This window comes from Falco rusticolus, chromosome 1 (assembly GCF_015220075.1).
Source record: "Falco rusticolus isolate bFalRus1 chromosome 1, bFalRus1.pri, whole genome shotgun sequence".
In the NCBI taxonomy this organism is placed as follows: domain Eukaryota; kingdom Metazoa; phylum Chordata; class Aves; order Falconiformes; family Falconidae; genus Falco; species Falco rusticolus.
The window spans coordinates 237,188-258,985 of record NC_051187.1 but is presented as its reverse complement, the minus strand read 5'-3'; the positions used below and the strand labels follow the sequence as shown (position 1 = coordinate 258,985).

At 41.1% G+C, this 21,798-nt stretch overlaps 1 protein-coding gene across 2 annotated transcripts in view; it reads left to right on the top strand.

Moving 5' to 3' along the window:
* Window positions 1–21,798, top strand: part of ASPSCR1 (ASPSCR1 tether for SLC2A4, UBX domain containing) — a 48,823-nt gene that overhangs the window by 22,047 nt on the left and 4,978 nt on the right. Inside the window, exons 8-13 of one of the 2 annotated variants that reach the window (XR_005106503.1) lie at window positions 475–614; window positions 3,070–3,151; window positions 4,033–4,099; window positions 5,012–5,074; window positions 5,388–5,440; window positions 17,638–17,762. Coding sequence is in view for 1 of the 2 variants with exons in the window: in XM_037402419.1 (XP_037258316.1) it covers window positions 475–614; window positions 3,070–3,151; window positions 4,033–4,099; window positions 5,012–5,074; window positions 5,388–5,440 (405 nt within the window). In the remaining variant the exon portion in view is untranslated. The remainder of the gene's footprint in view (window positions 1–474; window positions 615–3,069; window positions 3,152–4,032; window positions 4,100–5,011; window positions 5,075–5,387; window positions 5,441–17,637; window positions 17,763–21,798) is intronic. The other variant, XM_037402419.1, reaches the window with a different exon arrangement.

Below are 21,798 nucleotides of genomic sequence, written 5' to 3'. Positions count from 1 at the left end.
GAGAGGTAGGTTGTGGTCTTGGGATAGGAGTAATTTCTGAGTACTTGTAACAAGCTCGTAACAGCTATGTTACTAGCTATGAAATATGGCTCATCTGCAAAGTATCATTGAATTGTAAGTGACGAGATTCCACAGGCACTGCCTGGAAAGGAGTTCTCTCTCCTTAAGTTAGATAACTGCTGAGGTTATCATCCGGGGCTTCCTATACGGCTATATGGACAGTGGAGAGCAGCTCATCCGACAATGTGGATTCCTACTGCTTGTTGGGAGGAATTGTGTCCCAAGCTTTTTCAGCTTAAAAGAATGACAACACTGACAACCTCTATATCATTACTCTGATCTTAGTGACATGAATTTCACACTAGTGATTGCATTCCAGTTTGCAGATACTGTCCTTTTACTTTTTTCAGGAACCTTATAGCATAAGCAAAGCAATGCATGTAAAATTAACCAAAGCTTATTTTTATGCCAAAGCTTGTAGAACGAGAACCACTTGTATGTCACCTAGACCTGCTAGAACCGCTTCCTGCTGACCCAGAAGAGCTTCCTGATGAGTTTTTTGAAGTCACAGTGGATGATGTACGGAAACGTTTGGCACAGCTGCAGAATGAGAGGCAAGTTCCCTTTTTGCTGGCAGCTGAGATTGCTCCCTATCCTTTTGTGGAGCATAGTGACACTATGCACTAGCTGGCTGTGATCTCTGGATTGTAGATATGTTACTGGGTGTGGAATTAATGATTGGCACTGGAAATCTCTACCCTTTGTACCATTTGAGTTCAGGGGCTATATCCTGTTTCTGTGACAGAACCTATGTTTTTGCGTGAGTGGGTTGAGCATTTGTGCATGGGATAATGGTTTCATTTGGACGTTGAAAATTTCATCACGAAGTGTCTGTGATGCCTGTGTGGTGGTAAGTTTATCTGAGACCCTCAAGCTAGTCAGAGGTGGGCTCTCACTGAAAAAGGATTAAGAGAAAGTTTCCTTCCCACGTTCTGCATTTCAGGGAGTTATTCAAAACCACTTAACACCCCACCTCTTTCTCTTTCTTTCCTTGTCCTCTCTTCTGAAAGAGAAGCCACAGCCTTTGTGTTAGATCTGCTCTTATTTGCTAGAGGCCCAAAGTAAGCAGTGAGCTCTTGCTACCTGTTTTGATCTGATTTCATGTTAACTATTAGGAATTGAATGGATGCAATTTGTAACTTGTGATGGACAAATATATGAATGCAATTTGCCAGCTTCATAAGAGTAACTCCCACTGACTTCAATAGTATCCAGTAGCATTTTCAGCCAGTAGGAAACACCTTATATTTTAAGTAACAGAATTAACCTTCTATTAGACCTCATCAGAAAAGGCCAACTTGGAGATATTTTCCGAATGGAAATAAAGCAAAATCCAGCTTAGCCACAAATCAAGACATGATTTCATTGGAACACACACAAAGAGGGGAAGAAGTATAGGAAGCTGGAGTAACTATGCGTCTCGCTGTTCAAGTAGCTTGCTGTCAAATTAATGTTTCTACTGTACTCTTATGCCAGTTCTGAACTAAAAATTCAGGTAGCCTCCCTATCACGGCAGCGTTTTGCTGTCTTGTATGTTCCTTGAAACTATCATGAAATTAAATTCCTTTAAGTGGATCGTAACGTTTCTTTAAACATTACAAGCATTCTTGGAGACTGTGGAACAGCCTACTTTACACTGTAACCAAGCCAGAGTTGAACCATTTACTTAGAGCTGATTTTTTTTTTTTTTTTTTCCCCCACAGGCCACTGAAATCCACATGAGTACACAGATTGGCCTGAAAATTGCTCTGCTGCTTGTGGGTCTGGAGTATTTAGTGGTACAAATGTAGGATCATTTGGTTGGGGGTTACTGGAATACAGCCCCCTCACAAGAAGACCTAATTTCCAAATTTGCTGATGCTTGTTATCCTTTTTCCCCTCACAGCCAGGGATAAAAATAAAGGCAAGTTTCACTTGAAACTGATACCAGTTGGCTTCTGATCTCAGCTGGTGAATCTTACCAAAAACTAGCTGCATACAATGCAATATTTTAGATGCAATTAAAATTTAATTCTGACTTCATGAAGAGCTGAGAATTGGTATCAATCAGCAGTTGGTACACAAAGAAGGAATGGAGCGGGTTAGTTTTGTGTGTTTGCTTTTCAGAATGAATTGGCACTTCCACAGCATCTTGGAATGTGATGTAACCAGCTGACAGTTCTGGGTACAGTTGGTGAATAAGCCTGTAGTGGTTTCATTCACCAGCTGCTCCTGAGACACCTTGATGATTCTTAAAAATAGAAAGAGATCCTTCAAAGTATAAGCATAAGAGATTAACTTGCAAATAGTTGTGCAGAATTACATGATCAAATTTTTCACCAGAAATCTAGCCTGGTACGTCTGTTATTCAAAATTAAGTGCAAACAAGGAAAAGGGACTAAAGCTGAACATGGGCTCTTTTGGATCTAAGCTTATTTGTTTACTTGCAGAAAAACATATATGTAACTTTTCTTGAATTTTTCATCATAAATGCAGGTAGATTATTTTTTATTTTGCATCCACTACTCATTTTAAAACACCAGTCTACAGTGCCTGTTCTTGAATGATCTGAAACATATAATTTTTGTTTTGTTTCCCTGTTGCTAATTAATACCCATTAATTTCTTGTGGCAGCATTGTTTTTCAGCTTCAGTAACTCTTCTCTCTCTCTGGAGTAATCATGTCCAACTTTAATATCTGTTTTATTGGATTAATAAGTCCATCTCTTCTTGAGTAGTCTAAACAAACATCCCCCTGCTCTTCTTAGTATCTTTTCTAGCATCTGCTATAGTGAGTTTATTTTTAAACTTGTACAAGAAGAGTAATTTTATACAGTATTATTACTGATACTCAATAGTTCCGTATATGAGATTTTGGCGTAGGAACCACAGGAGGTAGGGAAAATGCTGTGATGGATACTTTGAACAATTGAACATTTCCCATCAGCCCCTCTTGGACCTTTTGTTTTCTTAATAAAATAAAAACTTAAAATTACAGAAGTGACAGCTTGTCTTCTTCCTGTGTATCTAGGAAACGCCTGGAAGAAGCTTCACTAATGACAAAATCTTTGAGGGAGGCTCAGCTGAAGGAAAAAATAGAGCGTTACTCAAAGGTAACCTTTGTTCTTTTTCCAGTCCTTCTGGCTAGCCCAGACTCGGGGGTTGAGTAACTTCGGGAATCAGTTGTGGTCCACAGGGTCTTGAGCTACGGAAGACTTAGCAAATTCCTGTCCCTGTTAATTGTTTGTGGGACTTGCATAACAGCTGTACCATGTAAAATCAGCTGTCCTGTAATGATATGGTTGAGTAGCAGGCAATATGGTTCCTCCTGTTCTGTTCCAGATGTTTCAAAACCCTTATGTTGTGCACACATTGGTCTGTATGACTGACCTTTCCTATCTGCCTCTCCTCTGTAGACTCGTACATTTTGATAGTATCTCATTACAATTTAAATGATAAGGTGTTACAGTTTGGAGATCTTGCTTTGTAAATATGATTCTAATGCAGTTTTTGTCTTTGGTGACTTGGGGGCAGGGAGCAGGGAAAGTTCCCAGGTTAAGTGCTTTCTGACCAGTGCTGGAAATAGAATGGTATGAGTTGCTTCTGACATATGGCAGAAGGATTGCTGCTGCTGTGGACACTTCAGGGTGCTGATACACTGTCTGTACCTGTCCATGGGTGACTTTCTGCTTTGCTTGTGTATCACTTAGCACAGGGAGCTCCTGCTCTCTCAGTAAGTGCTGCTGCATTGTGCATCAGGCTATTTCTATAAGATCAACTCTCTTACAGCCTTTGAAAGCCAGAGAGCCCGTGTTTTCTGAGGAGCTGCGCAGTAATTGTTAGCCAGTGTGCTATTCTACTCCTGTAGAGTTAATACCTCAAATCTTCCCATTTGAAAAAAACCCACCAAACTTGCTCACAAATCCTGAGCCAAGGACAGGTGTTACAGAACAGTCATAAACAATTGACCTAATGTACTTTGCCTTTGACTTAGGTGGTGTTGAGAGTCCATTTTCCAGACCGTCATGTTCTACAGGGGTTCTTCTGTCCTACTGAAACTGGTAAGAGCATCCTCCGCCTCAGTCTGCTTAGCTGCAGCTGACCTCTCTCATCATCAGTTAGTTGCATGACAGAAAAGAGGGCTCTGGACAGATCTTTCTTTTGTCCAAGGAAGTAACACTGCTCTGAAAAAGCAGCAGTAGCTAGTTACACTGTCTTTGTAGGGCCCCTGAATGGGACGAGTAAAGAATCTGGGGTAATTAACTTAGTTAAGGGGAGTTTATTTCCAGGACTACTTGACAGAAACTGGCAGGCTCCTTGATGGCAAAATAATTGTACTCAGGAAACTGTCCCATTAGATATCCTATTGTTTGTGTCCAAATGGCATGTTACTGAGACAAATTTGAACACTTCTATGTTAATGCTTAAAAAGGCTTGGGGAAAACCCCCCACCCCCACCCTCCCCAATCCAAAACAAAACCAGGAAGAAGGAAAAGAAGCTTTACCTACTGTAATAACAGGGGACGAACCTTTCTGCCTTTGTCAGTCCACAAAAGGCGGTCAGACCATGTGCCAAGTAGCCCTTACTCTTGTTAATGGAGATCCTGTTACTCTCGGCTGCCTGTGATGGTTACCCACACAAGTTTTTTGATACTTTTGTATGGAACAAGAACTAATAACTGGTTACCAGATCTCACCTGGCTGGTCTCTGCAAATCTTGCAGCTGCTATTGGATTTCCTAGAAAGAACTTCACTGGCATCCTTAGATGTTGCTAAGGGACCACCAGCATGTCTAAGTGGTTTTTGTTTGTTTGGGTTTTCTTCAGGATATTTGTAATAGTAACAGTGTTCTTTTGAGGAAAAGACAGCCTACAGACATTGTAGAGAGCAGTTCTGCTGTTACAAGTTAGCCTTTTCCCTGTTGTCTGGAGAAACAAATGTAATTCAGCAAACCTTTCTCCCTTTTTTCATAGTTGGCATCTTGAGAGACTTTGTAAGAAGCCACCTTGCAGATACAGACCTGCCGTTTTACTTGTGTGAGTGTGCTGTTGGTAATATTTGGCCTTACTTTACAAAGCTGATTCCTAGCTGTGGTGCATATGGGATCTTGTGATGCCACGAGGTATGTATGACCTGGGGAGGAATTCCTTCCCTAAATACAGCCTCGGAGCACAGAGAAGGTGTAACCTGCTCGTTCAGCCACATTATGTTTCTACCTAATAAGAAGCCTGTGTGTGGGCAGTGTGAATGTGTCACTCCTTTAAAGAGCAGTAATCCCTCACATACCTGCTGTATTTATTGTTTTGGTTGCTGGGTGGTCCTGTTTTGTAACTTGTTTTTTAACTTCAGTTATTGCACCTCCCAGAATCATCTTGAACGATGAAAGTTTGACGCTCTTTGAGGTAAGGACTCATATGTGCTCTGTGATTCTGACTTGCTGCTCCCCTTCACCTTCTTAAATGAAGCTGTGTAATGTTGTGATCCCTGTAGGCTTCTGCTTAGCCAAGACTAATGGAACCAGGTGTTTTGGAGCACAAGCTCTTCACCAGAAGAGGTCCACCTTGTGCAACAATATGCACTGGCATATTGTGGCAGGGTTGGGGGGTTCACATTGTTTCATGCATGCACTCAGTGCCTTACAAAATCTGAACTGTATTTCACCTTGAAACATTATTACAGGTGCTGAACTAATGTGAGTTTATTACATGTCTAGTTGGACTAGTATAGTAAGAGATGTGAGACTGGGTTTGGACAAGTAACTGCTTTCAAGTTCTACAGCAGGAGCTAGAGGCCATATTAGACAAAAATCTGACCTTTTTGATAATCACTATATGAGAATTTATTTTAAGCCAGCTTGTGCATTGAGGAGTATGTACTCCTTATGTGTAACTTTTCTCAAAGGCTGAAATTTAGTTTCAGATCTGGATTCCTGGATTCCTGGAGATTTTTTACAAATGTCAGATAAGGTGGTCTTGAAGTCTCTGGCCAGAGGCTCTTGGCTGTGTAAATCACACACGTGTTAAGAGACTGATTGAGTGATTTTGCCAGTGTCTTTGCCCCAGACTCACCCTCTTCAAAATGTGCTGTTATTCAGAACTTCATGGATGTTTTTGGAATGATGCACTGAAATCATTTGAAGGGTAAAGGGTCAAGCAGACTGTAGTGAGAGTTTTTGCTTGATGCCCTCAAGGGAGCAGAAGGGCTGCGGCAGGGAGAGGGATAGAGAAAGGGACTTTTCAGGCAGCACAGTGAATTAGGTAGGGATTAGCATGCCTCTGAAGTTGTTTGTAATGGAGCTTTCCAAATTCCACAACTTCCTGATCAGGCCATGTGGAAGAGATTCACGTGCAGCTGCTTTTAGACTATTGAATGTTCAGGGAAGCAAAGTGTGGATCTCTGTATTCACAGTGGGAAGTCTTTCCCCTTCCTAATACCCTGCTAAGAATTCTTTGTTGAAATTTGAAGTTTTGGGAGCGGTTTTGTTGATGTTGGAGTTCCTTGTGTTGTCACCATGCCTGTGACAGGTTTAGCTTCCTAGGGAGTCCTGTGCCTCTTGGGGATCATGGCCCTGTTTTATTCTGTGGTTCAGGGGTTGCTGTGCAGTAGCTCTTGGCCTCCACCCAGCTTCACAGCCTGAGGACTGCTCTGTCAGCCTTCCTACTCCCTACTTGACCATGGCCTCTGTTTGCATGTGTGGTGTGTGTGGCTGTGCATCTCCCATTGGCAGGAATGGGACAGTGTATGTGTTGGTAAGACATGATGTCATTGTGGGTGGGGAGAATGATTTTTATTTTCAAAGCCATTTTGTATATTTCAATTAATAATGAAAACACCAGTGGAAAGCACTTTGTGTCTTTAAGCTGGGAGATTTTTGCTGTTTGGGCATGAAGGTTATTCTCCCAGCTTCCTCTGACTGCCATCTCACCCATGTCTGCCATGCAAAACACTGTCTGAAGGCACACACGGTAACCATGCTGGGAAATGCAAGGGACAAATCCTGTCTTTAGATTTCTGAGAAATCCCATGAAGGGGAAACTGGCCATGGTTGCACTGCTAGTGATACATGTGGAAAACATTCAGAGGAACAGCAGATAATAAAAAATGTTCTGTACTTGTTAGCAGTTCTGAGGCAAGGGAAGCAGCCTGTGTGACTAGCACAGACTGGTCTGGCATGGCACGTGCATGCTACTCTCAGCCTTTCTCTGTCTTGGGGGGGGTGTTTGTTTTTCCTCCCGCCCCCCCCCCCCTTTTTTTTTTCCTCCTAAGCTGTCATGTCTGAGCACATCCCTCACCTAGAGTTCCTTTATACACATTTTCTAACATGCTTTTTGAAAAGCTTTTTTCATCATTCCAAAGCATGGTGTCTCTGTAGCTCTTGCCAACAGAGGTCCCCTGCATAAAATGAGTGGTTTTCTGTCTTCTAAGATTTGGCTGAGATGTGTTCTCATATTTCCTGTCTCAGCCTTCAGACTTGTCCCTACAAAATGTCCTGATTTCTTTAGAGTGTCTCTGTGGGAAGTGATATTCTCCCCCACCCCATATGCCACATCTTCCTCTAGAATCTCATGGACTTCCAAATTTTGGTACTACTTAATTTTTTTTTAAGATGGGCACTTTTTTTTGTTTTAAGTACACCCTAGGTGCTGGAGACTCAAAATCTGCCTCTGTAATGAACCTTTGTCCTATTTTCCATTCATTTTCTATTGGATATTTTGTGACTTCTTTGAATTCCAGGTACTTACCTTTCTGACACTGCTTTCTTCCATTGTTTTCTGCCACTGTTGAAAAATACCCTGTCCGCTCATGTGCCTGTCCGTACCACCTTAAAATCTCCTGTGACCATTCTTTTCTTCTTTTTCAGTTAGGTTCTAAATCCTTTGCATACCATGCTATTTCCACAAAGAAAAGGAGGTTTCTCTGCCTTTTCAGTGGACTTGAATGCAGCACTCTTTTTGCTGACCTACATCTGCTTCCTATTGATCTGACCTCTGATGCTGTCCTGGTCTCCACTGTTAGCTTTGGTTTATCTTCTAAATAAAGTTCAAAATCCTTTGCTTACCTGTATTTGCCCCTTGTTGCCTACCCCCTGCCTGCCCCACAATACTGTTCTTCTATTTTATCTTTCTCATCATACATCTAATATTTCTCTTGATGTCTCCTGGGACATAAGTTGTTCAGTGAGACACCACAGAAATAAACAACATCTCCCTGTCTTTGAATCAGAAACTTTATGGCAGGAATTTTAATTTGGTGTGTTAAAGTCTTTGTTCTGTACCTGGCACCATTGCTTGTGCTTGTTACACATGTGGCAATTTCCCAGTTTCCTAGTTGTGACATTTACTGTGGAATTCATTCCTCACGGCAGCAACCTGAAACATAAAAATGTGTTAAATTAGTGCTCTGTAAAGACTTCGAGGTGCCTTACAGCCTGGTGTTTTAGACTCCTTCAGAAACCACAACTTGATGAAGAACCTGGTCAATTTTTGTGTTGAACATCTTCAATTTGTAGTGGCTTCCCTGAGATTGAAGTGCTTGCTGTGTCACAGAGCAAAGGTGCAAAGCCTTGACATCAGTATGAAACTGTGACTGTTCAGGATATGGTGCTCAAAAGCTGGGAATTCTCCTGCAAACTGGCTGTTCTAAGGAATCACTTTTCTCATTTCTCACTTCCTCTGTGTCAATACAAAATCACAACAACATCCAATTAAGATTAAGGGTGGCAATTCCATACCTGATTTAAGAATTCTTTTTTAAATGCATGTAATCAGTGTCATCTAATTAAACTGTAATTTGAAAGTGATTGTGAATTTGGGCATAAGTAAATAAAAATGGATTTTTTTTAAGGATAATCTTAAGTATACAGAATCACTACAATTATTTGCCAAATGTGGAAAGCAAGTAAAATCTCATGCTTGAAGTATTTTTAGGGATTGTAAAATGACATTATGAAGAGATTATTAATCACATTGCTTAACAGTTGCATGACTTGGCATTTTCTTCTTAACCAGTGTTCAGCGTAGGTAAATGTGGTGATGTGTGCAAAGAAAAAGAATTTGAACTTCATATGTATCTCAGTGAGCTCTTGGGTTGATTGTCACTGCTCTGAAGCAAAGTCTTAAGGTGATGAAATCATCAGCTCATTACTGAATTGTAGTCAAACCCCAAATGACCTCCTTTCCATCCCGCAAAGTTTTCAGAATGAAATGGGTAATGAAACAAAGAACATCACTGTGACATTTTATGAAACCAGGGTTTGCTCACATCTTGAATAATGTGTGCAGATCTGGTCTCTCACCTTAAAAAGGAACTGATAAAGGTGCAGAATAGGGTAATAAGGCTCATCAGAGATCTGGAATGGTTCCTGCATAAAGAAAGGCAAGTAGGCTAGGGCTTGTCAGCCTGCAAAAGGCATGACTGGAAAAGAAAGAACGTATCAAGGAAATGCTGGAAGGGGTTGATTTCTTAGTCTCTCCAGTACAAGACAGGGGCATCAAGTGAGGCAAGCAGGAACTAGAATAGATGGAAGTAGGTAGTTGTTCGTGCAACAGAAAACTGAAGTATGGAATTCCTTATCACAGGGTGCTATATACTGAAAGTATATACTGGTTCCAGAGAAATTTGGATGAGTTCAAGGAAAATATCTACTTGAGAGACTTTCTAAATTTACAGAAACCATGTCAGGAAGCTTTTGAACTGAAAATCATTGCTACCTCATAGTATTAGGGGAAAATATCACCTATAAGCAAAGAGCAAGGATGCTTTTTTCTGTGCATCTGCTCACTGTTAAAAACAGGATACTGGCTGGGCTGAATGGGCTTTTGGTCCACGTACAATTGTTCTCATGTCCTTGTGTCTTGCTGGAAGTGGACTGACCAGGCTAACTTGGCAGTGTACTGGACCCAACAACAATTCCTATGTGGACTCAACTACCCTATAGTTTGAATGATAATGGACTAATACACATGAAATGGTACACAAAATTTCATGTGTAGCAGAGGGTTTGAACTGGTGTATATGACTTGTTTCTTTGAATATCCTGGAATAATTAAGCCTTTGTGACTTTACTGCCTGTTACATGTTTAAGTTTTTGGGCTTTTTTCAGCTTTATGATTTCATTAGTAGAACTATTTTATATATAATTCTTCTAATCTTAAGGAGGAAAAAAAAAAAGAAAAAAAACAGACTGTATGAGCCTCAGAGTTCTGGAGAAAACAGCTGATAAGATCAGTGGAATTAGTTAGATTTTCCTCTGCTATGTGACATCCTGTGTAGCATTTCACATGTGTGGAAAAAAAGATGCGAAGTATGAGATGTGTTCTTCTATACTGTGCAAGTGGTGACACATATAGGCAATGGAAAATGAGTATGTGAAACAATAAGGGCACTGCAAACTCCTCCTAACCAGGTGTCTTGCAGAAGCTTTTTTTTTGTGTACTAATTTTTGTTCTTTCTTGAGACATTTCTGCTGAAAACCTTAAGGTAGATGTTCTTTTAAAGGAACTTAATCTGAGTAATTTAGACAGTGGGTGCATAGCTGCTGGTTACAGCTGAGTCAGCTGAAGAGACTGCTGCCTCAGTTGTTCTCACATCTGTCACCTGGGCTGCTATCTATTCCATTCTACATGGCTTGGATAAACAAAAACATTTTAAATAACGGGCATTTGCAGGCACAGGTGTCTTCACTGAAGTGGATTAGAGTTTCATAACATGCAAATTGAAGTGGTTGGTAATATCTTGTAATGGGTGGTAGTGATGGGCTGAAGAAAATAACCTTTCAGGGATGTAGTTTGAGCTGGAAGGGCAGCATCGTGAAAGTAAAGGTTTTGTTCACATATGTTGTGCACACTGTACAACAGTTTGCTGATGCAGTTATGCCAATGGACCCAAGCAAACTCTTTTTGGAGGAGACCTTGCTGAAGTTCATGGTGAGTTTATAAAGAACTCACTTTTGAGTTTTGTATTTTTTTCCCTTCTGCAGCTGAGTATATAAACTTTACAAAGTTTATACTTGTAGTATACTTGTAGCCTGTTCTCATAGCCCATCTATGGGGATAAGCTCAGATGGTTGGAAGTGTGTATGCAGCTATAGATATTTAACCTTACAGATTTTTTTGCTGTACATGTGGTGTGACATTCCCAAATGCTATTGTTTTCAAAAGTTTATTCCCAGAATTAAGGAAATCCATCCAATTCATCACAGCTGACTTGCAAAACTGAGTTGATGGTGAAAGAACCAAAGCATTTTTGTAATCCATTGTTTTTTGTTTTTTTTTAAATACGTATTTTTAATCAAATTATATTCAGGGAGTCTTTAGCCTTGGCTGCAGGGCCCTAGGGCACTGGAAATGAGTGCATGATTTTACCCAAATGCTTGAGGTTAACAACACTAATGAGGTGAGCAGAGTAGAGGTTTAGCAATAAGGGAAGACATGTGTCACTAGATTGGCAAGAAACAGCAGGGAAAATGCTTTGAGGAGCAAAGAGATTCAGGGTGAAGTGTAAGATGGAACAAGGCTGCAAGGTGCTGAGGTGACTTGGAAGGATAAAGCGGGGTGAAGAGAGAGAGCAGAAAGAAATGTGTGCCTGGACGAGGCTGTGTTTCACTGTCTGTTTAAAGTCTTAGATTTGTGGGGTAGTGGCTTCTGTGCTGCCAGGAATGTGTGCTGGGGGAAGGGCACACCAGCATGTGCATTGAAGCCTTTGATGCAGCTGGGTGTAAAATGGCTATTATGTAAAAAGAGCTTGCAGATTGCAAGAGCTCTGTTTAATGCCAGTGGCTGTGTAGCCTGGCGCCCTTCAGCCCTTTTAGGTCATGGTCTGTTTTGGCAGGAATGATTCTGTGTGTTTATAAACATTTTATTTGGATGAAGCATCAAACAGGAAAAAAACAATTCCTGCCGAGAACTTGTCATACCATTCTGATTACCCGTACTGCTTGTCCGAGACCACAGTGCTCTAACTTACTAGGATGGTGCCTTACCCCAGTTTAGGTCGGCTGATTCTGGGTGAAGCTTTGCTCCCCATTACCAGTGTAAATCCTTTTTCATCTTTAAGTTTTGCCTTGAGTCAGTGAAGGCCCCATGCCATCGCGTCTCCTGCTTGGTGAGGCTTCGCCTTCTGCTGCTGCAGATCTGAGTGCTTGGCAGTGGCTGAAGGGGGCTTTCTTCTCCGGGAAGACATGGGTGCGGAAGCTGCCTTGGCTTTCGTGCCCCTGGCAACTGTGTTATTGTTGGATGCCCTTTTTGTAGGCGGCTGTTACTAATAGGGCTGCTTTGCCTGAGCCTCAGTACAAATGTCGCTGGCCCAGACCAGAGTAAGAGAGGTGGTATTTCTGATATCGGGACAGGACTTGCTCACCGCTTCTCACTTGCTCTCTAGCATCACCTTCCAAACTATGAAATCTTCCATCTGGGAATAAGCCCAGGTGGGTCAGTATCTGCGCTCACTGCTGAGCTGGGGGTGCATAGCTGGCTCTGGTGCGTGGTCCCACAGTGGCTGGGGTCAGGCTCTGTATGGGTGGGTTAGGTGAAGACTTTGCCCCTTTCAGGCATCATGTGGTCTGTGGAAGGGAATCCTTTTGTACCCTAGACAGAGTTGCCCTTCTGTTCCCATTATCTGGAAGGAAAGAGATGAAAAGACAGCTGCTTTGTAAAGAGAGGAGGCATATGGTTAAGGTATTTCATAAAACGTGTGGCTTTCGGGCTGGTGGAAGAGGAGTTTTTTTGCTAAGGTGACCTTCCACTACTCAGCATCTCCATAGTGTGAGAGCTTGTTCTGGAATAATGTTGTGTTTTGGTACATAGGATGCAAATGTGAATTAAGTGCAGTGGAGTGTGCAGTTCTTGTGGACATCGTAGGGAAAAGGGAGCATGGGTAAAATAATAGAGCAGCTAATTTCTCAAGCTTTTCTGAGGTTTGGTGGTTTTTTTGGGGGTGGTTTTAGGTGGTTTTGTTGGGTGGGTTTTTTTTTTTTTTTTGGAGGACATGTGAAAGGTTGAGGAGGGAGGTTACCTTTATTAGTAGTACAGCTCTTCAAGGCTGTCAGGTTATATTATGTAACTACCAAAATTTACAGCTTTTGTGCCAGGTGCTCTGTGTCATTAGTATTAGCAATAGCCTGCTGGAATGCTTTGCACCTGAGTGGTTCCCTTGCAAAGATGCCTGCATGTAACCTGACACTTGATTTTAATGGGATATTTCTTAAATGACTAGAAGCCTGTGTTTCTCTTCAAAACAGGTCTTCTAAAACAGGTACCACCATGTTCTACACTGTTCTGGATTTTTCAACATTAACTTTCATATTATCAGGCTGTTCACTCTTTCATGCACATCTTACCTGAGCAGAAGATAACATAGAGGTAGACTGTAGGCACTTTGTAGAACGCCTCTGGAGTGTTGTGTTCATTATTCAGGAATAAAGTGACTTTCAGAGGAAGCAAAGGCAATCATAAGGAAGATTGAACTGAAATCTAATTATATCAGTGATAACTGTGAGTTATAATTGAAATTGTATGGGCCTTAGAATTCCTAACTTTCAAACATGAGATTTTTTTCCAATTACCCTGTTCTGTAAATGCTTTTCCGTTTTTTAATGTGTTTTGTACTCCTTTTGCTCTCAGGGGCTTTTCACATTTTTGTCCCCCAAATATGGTACTTAAACTCCTGAGAAACAGAAAATGAGAAATAGTTAAGAAAACTAAAGAGTAAAGGAGTAGAGGTTGCCTCATGGTTTCTGCATGGTGCAGTCCTGGTTTTCTAGGTTACCTCATAACTTCCGTAAATATGTGAGGCTGTCATGTCAAAACCTAAGTGGACTGTTGTTATTACTTTTAAGTAAGACTGTGGCAGAGAAGCATCCAATTATTTATTCCCTTCAGTTTATTCACGGGCTACTTAATTGCCTTCTGTTTTCTCCTTTTCTTTGAGAAATGCCCTGGTACATAAGGAGTTTTAGCAGCATCCTCCAAGGATATGGGAATTCTCTTGATGAACTTCAAAGGTATTTTCTAGAAACTTACAGTCTTTGCAGAGACTGTCAGAGGCAAAGCCTGTTTGAGGTCAGGCACAGTGCTCTGGATGTTGACCACTGCCAGCCTGGATCCTTTAGGAACTTATTGTCATGGAGACAGCACGATTTCTGATGGTATCACAACCCCACCCTCTGCTAGCATAGAGGGTAGAGTTGCTTCTCCTGTGATATGGTTGGGCGTTGGTTATTTGCGATTGCTTGTCCAATGTCAGACAGGAATCACAGAATTGTTCCTAGCTTTCCAGGTCTTAAGTTAGGAGAAGGCTATCCTCCACTCTGTAGGCTGCCTTGGTGCTGTCTATAAGAAAAAGTGGATAGTGTCTGAGGCAGTAATGTGAGCACATTTGAGCATTCAAATATTTATAAATGACTGAAACTTGTGCTGAAGCCAATAACAGGAGTCACTGCAGATGGTGGAGTACCATATTATCAACACTTGTGCTCTCCACCCTCTCAATCAATTCAAGCTGATAAGATTGGAACCACAGTCATTAAATTTGATTGCTTACAATGAAGGGAAAACCTTTACGTTGCAATCAAAAACAGGAAAAAAGACAAATATTGTCAACTTGCTTGCCAAGATACTTGGGCTGAAGGAACTGTCTGAAGTGAATTCTCTCAAAATATGTGTGTATTTACAGTATAGTGAGCACAGAGATTGGCAGCGATGTGGAGTTTTTGGAACCCATAAAGACTTCAAGGCATTGCTTTGATTTTTTTTTTGTTATTGCTGTTTTTGCTGGCTTGCTTATCCTCATGTCCCTTGAAGTGTTTTATAATGTTGTGCTCTCCAGAACTGATCAGCTGCAGGCTTCCCTGTTGTAGCACTTGGCTTTGGGTTCCTTGTAGCTCTAGTTGCTTGTTTGTGTTTTTCTAGGCTAGCTGAGCTGTTCAGAGTTGCTTCTTTGCTTCTTTCTCCTCCCAGAAACAGGCACTTGTTTAGTGCGTATCTGGGGTGTGTTAGTGGAAAAAAATTATTGATTGCTGAGTTAATGCTAGGAAAGAGTTAGCAGGAAGTAAGAATACCAGCCAGTGGAAAAGTCAAGGCAGCAAAGAGGGCAGAAGGCCATCATCTGTCTTCAGAGGAGCTAAAGGAATCCACAGGCTTCCACATAAATATTTAGATCTTCTAATTAGATCTTAGAGTGCACCGAGTGTTTCCTCTGGCGTATACTGTGGGGCAGAAATCCAGAGGAGCTGTTTGTTCCTTTCTTTGCCTTTGGTTCTGTTTCCATATCCTATTTGTTAATGCCAGTTTGGGCAATACATCTGGCACGCTTGTTCAGCAAAGGCAGCTACGAATTGAGCAGTGTGAAGCCTTCTCTGCTTTTGGCAAGAGTCTGAATGCAATTTCAGGAAAAACTACTTCATCAGAGTCAGTCCGTCGGAGGTATTTCCAGTGGCAAGCCTTGTGGTTATTCCACTCACTAGCAAAGAAAATTGTAATTAATAGTGAAATTCATCCAGCCCAGAGGATGGCATTCTCCTTTCCTGTATGAAGGCTTAGCCCTTTACTTAGCCATTCAGGATTTTTTCATTTGGCTAGACTTTGGTAGCAATCTTACCTCCTGTTTGTCTTGTGGGGTCTGTTAACTGTGCTTGCAGAGTCTGTCCATACTTGCTTCTCTTGCTGACTTCGAGTAAGGCTAGGTGCTTCAGATGAGCGCCTGCCTTGTGTGACTGGGTTTAGAGCGGAAATTCTGCCCAAAATGTTTTCTACTGTCAGTTTGGGAGGCCAGATCTTGCTGATCACAGCTCAGGGGCTCGGTGAATGATCTTTATACCTGGATTCCTTCATAAGTAGCTTGCTCAGAGTAGTGCTTTCAAATCTTATCTTTGCCTGATGAATTTTAAAGGCCCCCTGCTCTAGCTGGGTCAGACCTCCTCCGTATTGGCTGCAGAATATCCATCATCTTTGGCAGTTGCAGTCCACATTGAGCAGCTTTGTTCTCAGGTTATAAACACGAACCACTAAGTCAGTTTGCCCCTTTCACCATGACTGTAGTGTTTATTTCTGTTTCAGCGATGCTCTGCAGTGTTGCTGGAGAAGCTTTTGATCCACCAGCTTTCCGATTGAATTTTCCAAGAGCTAGTTTATGTGTTTGGGGTGTGTGTACTATGCAGTATTTCATGTTGGTAGCTTGTGTTTCTCCTTCCATGCGCGTGTTCCTTTGAAGTGCTTATTTTCTTATTCATCTTTTAACATCAAACTAACAGCAGACCTGTGGCACTCTAATCTTTTCAGATCATGTAACGGAAAGAATGCTTCTCAATCTGGCAGCTGCAAGTTCCCCTTAGACAGCAGTCTCTGTCTGGTCTGAAAGTGTCACTCTGTCAGTGAACAGAATAACTGCCTAGTAATAGTGTATGTATTTTGTAGTACTCTAGCATATTTTTGAATATGTATGTCTGGAGATACCTAGTGAAGGAGGACGTATTGAGACGTTGTTTGGGGAGGGTCCTGCCTGAAATCTTTTCTGTGCTCTAGAGAACAAGTTACTAAAACATGCAGTAAAACAAAGCAGAAATGTTTCTCTTGGTGTATCGCAGCTGGATTCACAGGGGAATGTTGTTCTAGTGTAGATATTTTTATCATGGAATGCAAGATGCAGTAGCCCCAGTATACCACTCTACAGCCAGGATGCCCTGCTGTTATAAACCACGCTCACCGCTATGGTGTCTGAGCAACTGCACTGTGCTTGTCTGAAATAAAACTTTCAGTTACTTAGTTGCATAGTTTCAGACTAGATGTGGCTTTGAGTAACAGGCTGGTCTTCAGATTTCAGAAATGGAAAGCATTCATTTAAACTTCAGCAACTGTAACTAAGTAAATTGATGAAGCTGTGTTACTTAGATCTTTTTAAAATCTGAGGAGCTGGTCATTTGCAGTGATGCTTCTTAAATGGGGAGGACAATAAGGAGGACATTGGCTTCCTCCACTTCTTGCCTCATCAGTGACTTTCTGATCCCTGCAGAAGAAAGCTGTCCTGTGATTAAGGCCTTGGATGGGACTCTGGAGACTTATATGCTTAGTTCTCGTTTCTGCTACTTGCCGTCCTGTGCGACTTTGAATAAGTTATTTAATCTCTTTAGGTCTCAGCTTTTCATCTGTACCACCCCACCCCCAAACCCCAAAACCTCATACTGTCTTACACTTTTATTTATATTGCGTGTTGCTGCTTATTACATACATTTAATTGCACAATGGGACACCATGTTCAATTGGATTTCTAGGTGCTATTGCAATAAAAATGATAATCTTAACTGTATCTCATAAATCTGCCATACAGAGTGTGATTTGAACATTATAATTTGATAGATTTATAGCATCTGTTTTCCTAGTCAGAATGGCATCATATCTTTGGCTGGAAATCAAAGGAGTAAGGAAGAGAAATGCTGGATATTTGAGTATAGTAACTAGTTGTTGACTCACTCATATTGTAGTAATTCTTCACATATAACTGAATGGAGTTTTTTGAATATTTGTTTCAAACAGCGTATGATTCTTTTGGTCAACCTGACAGGCTCAGTTTGAGTCTAAGAGGTTTCTAAATCTGGTTTGATTCACAGATACTCTTACAAGAATCCTGTACAGTGAGGTTAAGAACTGCAGAGTTCTTCTAGAGAGACTGATATATGCGTTGGAACAACCACAAATGAGGAAATACCAGCTGACTTGACAGTATAGTTTTCAGGTATTGGTCTGCCCAGTGTTTGATCCTTGCGTTCTTAGCAGTGTTAGAGAATACTAAAGGCTCCAACTTTGGGTTTGTATGTTTTCCTGGACTGTAGCTAATAAAGCTTTCTCATCTTTGTGCCAAGACATTCCTTGGCCAGTGGGATCATTCCACTGGCTTTTTTTAAAATGTGAAATTGGTGCTGATTTAAATACTTTTGTTACCAAAAAATCTCAGACAGTTTTATGTCCTGCCAGTGACTGGCCAGAGAATTCCTGGGGTGATGGGTGAGATGTAGCGAGCTGCTTTCTGTACTAAGCCCTCAGTAAGTACTGAAACTGGGATGGTACCTGAGAATTCTGCACAAAGGAAGCTAGACAAAGGGTTGTATGAATGAGCCAGTAGTCTGTTTGAATTGAAGAAAAAGGACTTACTAGATGTAAATTTGGCAAGATGGTACCCTGTGTTGGCTGACCCCAGGAAAGGGTAGGGATGCAGGGAAATGAGCCACGGGAGGGAGGCTGCATTCTGTATACTGGTGAGCTGCTGTCTAGTTCCTTTAAGTTTCTTTCAATGTAAAGATTTTTGAACTGAAACATTTGGACTGAAGTTTTGCCAGCAGTGGGAAATGGTTGTGGATGTGGATCCTGAAACTTGGAACTATGGTTATTTGTCAACCTGTGAGTAAATAGGGTAGATGTTTATATTGGGGCACATTCTGTCTGTGCGTTTGTGTGGTTGAGTGTGTCTGTCTAGCTCTTGCTCTGTTTCTCACTCTCTTTTTCTCTTTGTGCCTCTTGCAGGCCCTGCCATGAATTTTCTCTGACCCCTTGGGGCCATTCCCACATGAAGCTTTGATGTGTGTGCCCAGAGCTTGATTGACAAGGAAGTTTCAGTGGTGGCAGCAGGGAAACGAGAAAAGGGCAGGGCTTTGAACTAAAGGGCTTTGAGCTCTGAGATGCTATGCTTACTTATCTCCTTCAGAATGTTAATTATTTACCAAGATAATTGGTTGGGAGGGGAAAAAAAGAGAGGGGAGGTTATTAAAAAATTCCAACACTAACACACTACAAAAACCTCATTTTCCAACTTGCAGCTGGCATGAAAAGGATGTTGTGTGTAAAAGGGCTTGAGTGTAACTGTGTGTGTGGGGGGGGGGGGGGGAGCTGAGCTATTTAAGGCACCCATTTCCAAAATAGAGGGATCCCTTCAGACGAATGCAGCGGAAACATCAAAGCTCTTGCAAGAGTTTTCTCTGGGGTTTCTAAACAGTGTCTGGTACTTTTTAATTAAAAAAGTTTATGGAGAGCTGTCTTTGTGATTGGAGCAGGCAACCTTAGGCCATGTTGATTGAGGAATGAAATGTTAAAAGACCTAATAAATAATGATTTCTGCTAAAATGTCAGTTCAAGGATGTGAAGATGCCTGGGTACTTTAGCAGGAGTTGAGACTTGGAGTAGACTGATGAATGTCTCATGCTCCAGCAGCCTAATATGATGTAGGCCGTACTGTATGTGAAAGGCTCCTACAGCCTTTGGATTAGTGTCAAAACATTTTTAATACCGCATACTCATTTTAAGTTTGTAGTCAGGAAGATAGGTGAAGCTGTTTCATTTTGCCTCCCGTTAATACGGTTTTATTGGTCTCTGTATTAGGTAGCAATCCACAGACAACTCTGTGAAGATCAGATTTCCTTTGAGTTCTAGTAATTGCTGGCTGGATCCGGTCCAAGGACAGTCATTACAGTATCCTGACTGTGCTGATGGTGGCAACAGAGGTTCAGGAAAACTCAGGAGCAGGCAGTCTGCCTTGCACAATTCCTAAGTATGCATTAATGATGATACAAAGAGGGGCAGTTGCTTGCATTTAGCTATTTATTTGTTTATTGGATTAAGGTGAGAAATTTAGTGTTACTGTTTTGCCAGGGTAAATGCAGACCATTAATCAACACTTTCTGTACAGTTTCTGGCTATGACAGTACTTACTACTTTTACACTATGATGATTTGGTTTCTTTACCAGTCTCTTAGTATAAGGCCTTCCAAAAGCTTAAAATAATTGTTTCGACTAGTTTTTCTTTATGTATATTATACTGATGGTATTCCAGTAATAAGTATGATACTTTTCTTTCAGAATCCTTACTGATACAGCTGGTTACACGATATTATATTAATCTTCTACATATCACCTTCAAACCCTTTTAAAAATACAAGCCCGTGCTTGCTGCAGTGTCTCTTTTTAGCATGAAGCTTTCAATCTCTTACTCTGCAGTCCCTTGAGAACACTTGGATGTACCATCTGGACATGGTGATGTAGTGCTTGTTAAGGTATTGCTTAGTTCCAGCACCAGTTTTTCTGGTGCTTTAATTTCTTTGAGGGTGTGGTGTCATGCTGTAATTGCTGTAAGTGGCAGAGCAAGCTCTGTAGGTAGGTACCCTCCTCGCTCACCTGCAGTTGCTTTTGTGATTCCTCAGTTGAACCAGTGGGACTGTGAGTCCAAAGAAACCTGATCTCCCTGGCCCTGCGCAGAGCAGAGGGATTTGGACTAGGCAATCTTCAGGTGTTATTTCCACCCCCAGCTGGTCAGTGATTCAGTGGTGGCAATGACTGACATGGCTCGGTATTTCTGTCCTTTTAGCTGCTTAGGGTCTTACCCGCGTTGTGGTTTGTTACAGATCGAGAACAGTTGCCCTTCTCCAAGTCTCCCTGATGTTAAAACTGATCCAAAGAAGTCATTGAAATTCTCTCCTTTAATTGGATTCCTTGATCTTAATAATGGGTTGCCCAATTAATTATTTTAGGGACTTCCTTTATCTGAACTTCTTATTGTAACTTTTGTTGGTTTAATCCTTGAATTGTATTTTAGATCTCTGAGTTTCCTTCTCTAAACCCTTCATTCCTTATTATTGACCTTAGAAATATTAACTACCGAAGTTGAAAGATCTTTGTTATTTTTTTAATTCTGGGTAAATGTCAACATTTGCTAGTTTGCTTTAATGCTTGCTTTCCTGCTTGCTTTTTTTACTTAGGGCTGCATGGCATTTCTAAGACTCCATTTTCCCAAGTAATGTTTATTCAGCATCTAAGGATTCAATAGCTAAGGATTTTACTTCAATTTCCTCTGACAGCCAGGTCTCTAATTGGCATGCTTAAACTCTTTCTTTCTACAATACAGCTGTTTTATGTCTGTGTTAATTGTTCATGAATCTTCATTTCTTATGGTGTTGAATTTTATTACATTGTGATCATTGTTTCTTACTGGCTTGAATCTGATCCTGTATATTATTTAGGGCTAGTTGAACATAATTTCTTTTATGTTTAGAATTATTCATGATTTGAGCTACTGACAAATTACTTCTCCACAGTATAATGTCATTTAATGTGGTAGTATGTTGAACATAATTCATATTTGTATTGTCTTTTATTCAGTATATATTTATGCAGAGGTAGTTGAATAAAGCTATTTAGCCATGACATAAGAGACTTGAGTGTAAAGCAATGAAGCTTTGGGTTGTGTTGAGTATTTAGGCATAATTAAAAGCATAACACAAAGCTTCATCATTTTGATTTGTTGCTATTTGTTATCAGAGAATAACAAGTGAACTGCAACAAGCCAGCCACTATCTGGTGCATTACATTTGAATAACTTGAGAGACATCAGTTGCCATCTCATTCTTCCTGTGTGATGGATATACACCTTAGAATGGGGGAAACTGAAGTGTAAAGCAATGTGGTAAATGTACAAACAGGTTGAAAGAGGAACCAGGCCTGCTGATTAGGACTGTAGACATTGCCCCTTTTCCTTCCTTTTCTTTTTTTATTTTTTCCCTGGTTTTTTGTTTGTTTTTTTTCTCCCCTGCATCCCCCTGCAGAGTCTCTCTTCTCTCTGGAGTGATAGTTAATGGTGCAGTGGCAAAAGCTGACTCTGGCTTTATTGCACTTCTGAGTTGCAGAAGGAAGAATTTGTTCTCTTAGGTTGAGCTAATGGGAACTCTGTTTAATGGGGCTTTTTTTGTGTATGTGTTTGGCCAGAAATTGCTGCTTGTTGTTGAGTG